At 34.3% G+C, this 6,605-nt stretch overlaps 1 protein-coding gene across 1 annotated transcript in view; it reads left to right on the top strand.

Annotated features, from left to right (window-relative positions):
- LOC103210321 (protein eyes shut homolog) overlaps window positions 1-6,605 on the top strand; it is a gene marked incomplete at its 3' end in the record, with an annotated part of 1,289,761 nt that overhangs the window by 1,275,731 nt on the left and 7,425 nt on the right. The window contains 1 exon segment of the mRNA XM_007956242.1: window positions 6,252-6,282. Coding sequence (XP_007954433.1) covers window positions 6,252-6,282 — 31 coding nt within the window.

Below are 6,605 nucleotides of genomic sequence, written 5' to 3' on the forward strand. Positions count from 1 at the left end.
ATCAGGTAGGAGTTCTGGTAGCATAGTGCCTAAGTCACTTGACTGCTAACCAGAAGGCTGGCGGTTCAAACCCACCAGCCACTCCTCGGAATGAAGGTTGGGCAAGCCTACTTCCGTAGTGATACTGTCTCGGAAACCCAAGGAGGGGTTGCTATGAGTCAGGGCCAACTCGACGGCATATAACAACAACAACAACAACAACAATCAGGCATATAACTTTAAATTTTAAACTTTTTCTGATTTCCAAGCTCATTATCTATAAGAATATTTAGTGCATAAATAGTAACCTCTTTGATTAGGACTACAAAGTTCAAAACATAATTGACATAATTGGAGTTATTTATTGTGGAAAGTTGATAAAACCCAAACCACTGAAAATATAGAGATACATATTCATAAATATTTATCAAGACATTAATTACTATATGGATTTTTTTTTTTACATATAAAATTGACCTGGCAAATATTGTATAAATTCACTATTGTAAAAAGTCAAGGAAAGGTTTATATATGGAAGGAAATTTTCTTTGCTGGTCACCAGGGGATGGGAGGGGAAGGATGGAAACACTACTAGATCGGTAGAGACAAGTACTGATTTGGGCAAAGGGAAAGGCAACATAACAAAAGTGAAATAAATTAATTAATTAAATAAAATAGAACTGACCTGAAGTTTTGGTCAAGATTTGTTTTTTGTTGAGTGAAAAAAACAGAAAGCTATTCATACCAAATTTACTATATAGATGGAGTTTGAATAAAATTCATTAACTATGAGGTAAGTCAAAACACTAAAAATATAAATGAATTCATATTTATTATGCAAACTGAGTGTACCAATATAGTAAAGGATAACATAGTTTTTAAATATTACAAGTATATGATTTATGTGTGTGTGCTGAATGATTTACATTTATAATTCATTTTTAAATGTATTGTTTATTTATGACACTAAACATTTTACTTAATAATTAAAATTCAATGCTGCTCCATAGGCTTGTTATATAAGTTATCTGTGACCTTGAGCAGAAACCAATTATATGAAAATCTTGACCCAAGTCTCCAGTTCAACATTTCTCATCAACTTGAGTTGATTAGATCAAGAGTTGTTGGGTATCCAACTCAATAGAGATATTTTTCTCCTCCTCCAACTTAACGTAAAGATGCCCTTCAGAGTATGAGACCACAAGCTCCCAAAAAGTATCATTTACTAACCTATTTCAGTATGTGATTGCATACATTGTACTAGACATGAATATTTTTTTGCTGTAAAAAAAATGTCTAGGTTACCTAAAGAACAAAATACATAAAGAAAAAATTACAATATGATAATGACTACAGTAAAAGTAAACATAACATTCCATGAAAGTACAATGTTGATGTATTTTTCAAAATTAGAAATTATAAAATGTTTCTTGGGTAACTTGGACTGAGTCATAAAATTTGAGTAACATTACCTAGTTTCAGAGTAGGAAATAGGTGGTGGTAGGGAAATTTTAGGAGGATAAACAGCATATGTGAAAGAAGATTTGAGTTAACTATGTGAGAAAGTGTTATGAAATGAGTTTTCAGAAATAACCAGTGCCTTTATGTGCCAGGCTAAACAATTTTGATTGTTTCCTAAGAATAATGAAGATTTTTAAGGTAAGGCACAATCTTGTCAGACTTTTACTTTAAGAGAACTCTGGCACATATTCTATATTTAGCAAATATACTTTTAAGGACTTGCCTCCAAACATTATCTCTTGACCTCTTGCTTCATCAAAATTCTACAGTAACATCTCTTGCCTTTGGTATTAACTTTGGCTTCTTCCTTGAACTATATTTTTTTATTTACCCTTCTTATTACATCTTTCTCTGGCTATATCACAAAAAAAAAATGAGAGAGAGAGAGAGACAGAGATAGAAAGCCTAATTTATTCCACCTTTTGAAATTTTACCCCTGTTTTCATTAGCCTCCTAGTTGTCCCTGCAGATTAGCAATGTACAGCAATGCATTGAATATATATTTCAAAGGCATTTTTACTAAAGCAAATCATCTGAAGACCAGGTAATTAAATTCAGTGAGTGAGAGAAAAATAAAAAAATTATCCTCCAATAAGTAGAAAACACACTACTACTTATCGGACACTAGATAAGAAATGTTTATCTCACAATTATGGGTTTCACACCACGGAAGTTAAGATGGGACTTGTTGGGCTTCTACTAGGAGGAAATATCCCCAAATCTTCAGTGTTCTTCACTTTACACAGCTTCATGGAATTATGGATCCATAGCATTTTCTCATAGTCTGAATTTTGTTTCTCATATTTAACCTTAATTTAAAGAAGAAAAAAGAAAGTATTTGTCAACAACTGACCAACTTACTTGAAAAATTTTGACAGACTTTTGGCCATACACTGTCATATTCCTATGCAGACATCTCTGTTAGCATCCTCCTTAAGAAAGAGACATTTTAATTATTAATGGCAGGATATTTGGATAATGTGTGATTTAATTTAGAATAGTACCACATTGCAAAAATAAAATTGTATCACATTGCAGAGTCTCTAGAAGAGACTTTCAGGGGCCGTTCTAGGTATACTGGACTCTTAGATGGAAAAAAAAGAGGAAGATCCAGAAAAAGACAGAGAGAAATAATGTTAGACATGCATCGAAGTTAAGGAATGTATGTCCATTCAACCATATCTGTCCTAAAGAAGGAAGATAAGAAACAAGTGTAGATGAGAATAATGAGTATTCTTAATGCTCCTGAAAGGTTAGCATGAAGTAAGAGAAAGAATGTATATATGGATTTTTTGAGAGCATGATTATCCTTTTGATAAATGTTTCAACTACAGAATAGACCCAGGAATCTATATATAGTTACTACAACACACACCTTAGGTAGAAGGAGAATTCATTCCATATGTACAGCTATCTATACACAACCATTGAGATGGGTTCTTTCTGCTGAGGAAATGCATATATCAGACGTACTTCTCCAGATCTGACCACTGACACAGCTTCTACAGAAACAGTTTGGATGACAACCATTTTCTCTTGGGGCTCTGTCCTTTATAGAATAGTATATGAGTGGGTTTGTATTTTTGGAGATAGAATGCTTAGGATACATCTTTTTTTTTTTTAAGCTCTGGTAGCGTAGTGCCTAAGGCATTTGACTGCTAACCTGAAGTCTGGTGGTTCAAAACCACCAGTCACTCCTCAGAAGGAACGTTGGGCAATCTACTTCTGTAGTGATGCCGCCTCAGAAACTCAAGGAGGGGCTGCTATCAGTCGGGTCCAACTTGACGGCACATAACAACACAGCAGGATCATATGATGTTAAGTATTTTTTTTTTTTTTAAATTTTATGATGTTAAGTAAATTTTTGAAAATCTCAACCATTAATAGTGTATAGGGTTTGGAAGTATGAGGTATAATTTACCAGACTCGTACTCCAAAGTCTTGATTGACTACTCTGATGAACTTTTCTCAAGAAAAGTGGAATTTTTCATACACTTTGTCTGGAGCAGAATATTTCTACTGCCTCAGATGTCTTTGATTTCTAATATGGTCTTTTGTGTCCAACTCATTATATATCAGAGAGAAATATTTCTGGGACTACACTCTTAAAAAAATGAAAAGCAAAGGAAGGGAGCAGGGGAGGAAGGAAGGAAAGAAGGAAAGAAGAAAATAAAATTGAAGAAAATATCTTTTTCCTTGTAAGCAGTTCTTTCCCATAAATCTTCCCTGGCTTAAATAGCTATTCTGAACCAGGGGCCATACCTACCATGAAGAGCAGTATTTGAGGCCCAGTGGCACTATTTTGAGAGAGATTACCACGCATGATATTGCAAATCCAGCTGCCCTACCCCAGAGAGTTCACTATTACCAGGAAGGTTATCCAACACAAGACACCTGTTCTCCAACCTGCTTGATTTCCTCCCCAAGTGATTTGTTAAGTTACCTGGAAAATTCAGCCAAGGCTCTAGTTTTGTAAGTTCTCCCAAACTGTAGAATTACCTTAAAAAAACAAAAAACAAAACTCACTGACGTCAAGTTGACTCAACTCACTTATAGTGACCCCTCCTTGGATTTCCAAAGCAGTATCTCTATGGAAGTAGATTGCCCAACTTTCCTTCCGAGGAGTAGCTGGTGGGGTCGCTATGAGTCAGATCCAACTCGAGGGCAGTGAGTTTGGTTTGGAAGAGAGTTAGAAAGTGAGGGAGAAACCAAATGAGAAGGATGTTTCAGGGGCAAGTAGTTGACTCTGTGGAATATTGATAATAATTTGAATAAACTGGAGAATGAAAGCTGTACTTTGAATTAACAACAGTAAAATTTCTGGATATTTACAGAAACATTTAGTGAAGCAATGGCATGAAAACTGGCTTAGAATGGCTCAAGGAAAGAATGGAAGGTATGATAATTCAACATGTCTTTCAAAACATTTAGCTGCAAAGGAGAAAAGATACAGGGAAGTAACTATATAAAAAACTTATTTTCAAAAGAATGTTATTTATTGTTATTGTCCATAAAATGTTTACTCATTACCAACAATACCCCAGATACCGTACTAACCCTACCATTTAGTTGAAATGCATAGTCCCCTGCCTACTGATACTTTCAGCATACTGGCAAAGGCATTTAAGTCAAGTTGGCATACAAACAGATCTACTATCAAAAACAGTATTGACTGCCATGAACTATATGCATTAATTTTATGGGAACATCTGGAAAAATGAAAACTAAAAATATTTTCCCAGTCACATTGTATGGTACAATGTTATTATTACATAGTTCTTAAAGATCACCTACATTTCTTTCTAGGTGGTCCTTTCAATTTCTGTAACCAACCAGAAAAAGAAAAAGGGAAAAAAAAAAAAACCTCTGATATTTAACAGCTCATGTAACTACTTCAGGCCCATGAAGATAATCTCTCTCTCTCTTTTTTTTTAACAATCAACTGTACCATATAACATAACCTGTGGCATCTTCCAGTCTTTTGGATTATTCAAGGCATAGGCACCAGATGCACAGGAAATCTTGGGAGCCATGTTAGAATTCTGCCTCCCAAAGACAGGATGAAAATAAAGTTTCAACTTTTATTTCCCCCTCCCCTTAGTTCTTAACCAACTGATAATGAGAGGAGAGTCCTTACTAGATGTAAACTATCTAGTAGTTGGTTGCATCTGGACAGTGACTTATACTTTCTGATCTGGGAATTTTATGTAATAGTATTTTTGTAGAATTGGAAATGGTGAAATATTTTCCAAAAAAAAGATATTATATATTGAGAATTTCAGTATAGAGAACTCTTCCTAATGAAACATAATTATTTTATTTTTCATAAATAGAAAGTTTCACTAAGAACCTGGAAAGAGTTTATTGCTGCTTATAACTGTAATTGATGAGGTAACTAAGCTTATACATAGAAACTGAATTACTTTATTTACTTTACCTTGTTTCCCCTGTCTGATGTTTCCTTTTAATTCTATAATGAGCATCACACCATGAATTTAGCATTTCAGTCACATGAACTGTTTCTTCTAATTATCAAAAGGATATTTTACCTTAAGAAAAGAAACATTACTCTGAGTAAGTTTTCAAAGAGTTTCAAAACACAAGGGAATAGGTTCTGTGTTGTGTAGTCTTTGGCAAGAGTGGTATATATAAACAATCTAGCTGCATTGGTGTGTGACTTTTGCAGTTGGACAGAATGCTTTGCTTAGCAGGGTCTCCTACTTAGTCTAATAATCTGCTGTCACTAGCTGGAAATTGTTAATTTTTTCACATGGGCTCCACATTTTCATTCTGCCCCGGTCTCCACAAATTATTTAGAGAATTCAGTAGATAAGTAATGGAATATATTGATAATGCACGCTTGGGAATGATAGAAATTTCCAAGCATCAGTTGTTTTAATTACTAGATTATATAAATTGAATCTAGTAAATTTTAAAATATAAATTTGGCCACTATTTCTGGGAAAATAGATTAAATCTTAGAACTGATTGTGACCCATCAGGTTTTTTGTTGTTACACTATACACTCATAATTTCAAGTAGGAAATAAAAATAAGGCACAACGTAAGATCTTCAAATACTACTGCCAAAAGAATGAAAATTAATTATCTGTTGGGTTGAAAATATCTCCCTGATTTTCATATTACCAGCCAGGGATTTAATTAAGGAAATTACTTCTAGATTAAATTATGTTGGTATATGTCTGTAAATCATTTAACACTAATTGTTTTATGTTTTTTGTTTTGTTTTAGTTTGGTTTATTTATTGATTATTTACCCTCATGTACTAGGAGCTCTGGTAGCATAGTGCCTAAGGCACTTGACTGCTAACCAGAAGTCTGGCAGTTCAAACCCACTAGCCACTCCTTGGAAGGAAGGTTGGGCAGTCTACTTCGTAGTGATACTGCCTTGGAAGCCCAAGGAGGGGTTGTTATGAGTCGAATCCGACTCGACGGCAGTGAGTAACACACATGTACTAAAACATCAGACATATGAGAGACACTTAACTTCCCTTGCTGAGCAGTGCATTCTCAACATCTACAGCAGTCACTTGCACTTCAAAATTGATGAATAAATATTTGTTGAATAAAGACATAATGTGTTATA

The sequence above is a fragment of the Orycteropus afer genome, unplaced genomic scaffold (genome assembly GCF_000298275.1).
Source record: "Orycteropus afer afer isolate SDZICR_OR568_19922 unplaced genomic scaffold, OryAfe1.0 scaffold00588, whole genome shotgun sequence".
NCBI classification, from domain to species: domain Eukaryota; kingdom Metazoa; phylum Chordata; class Mammalia; order Tubulidentata; family Orycteropodidae; genus Orycteropus; species Orycteropus afer.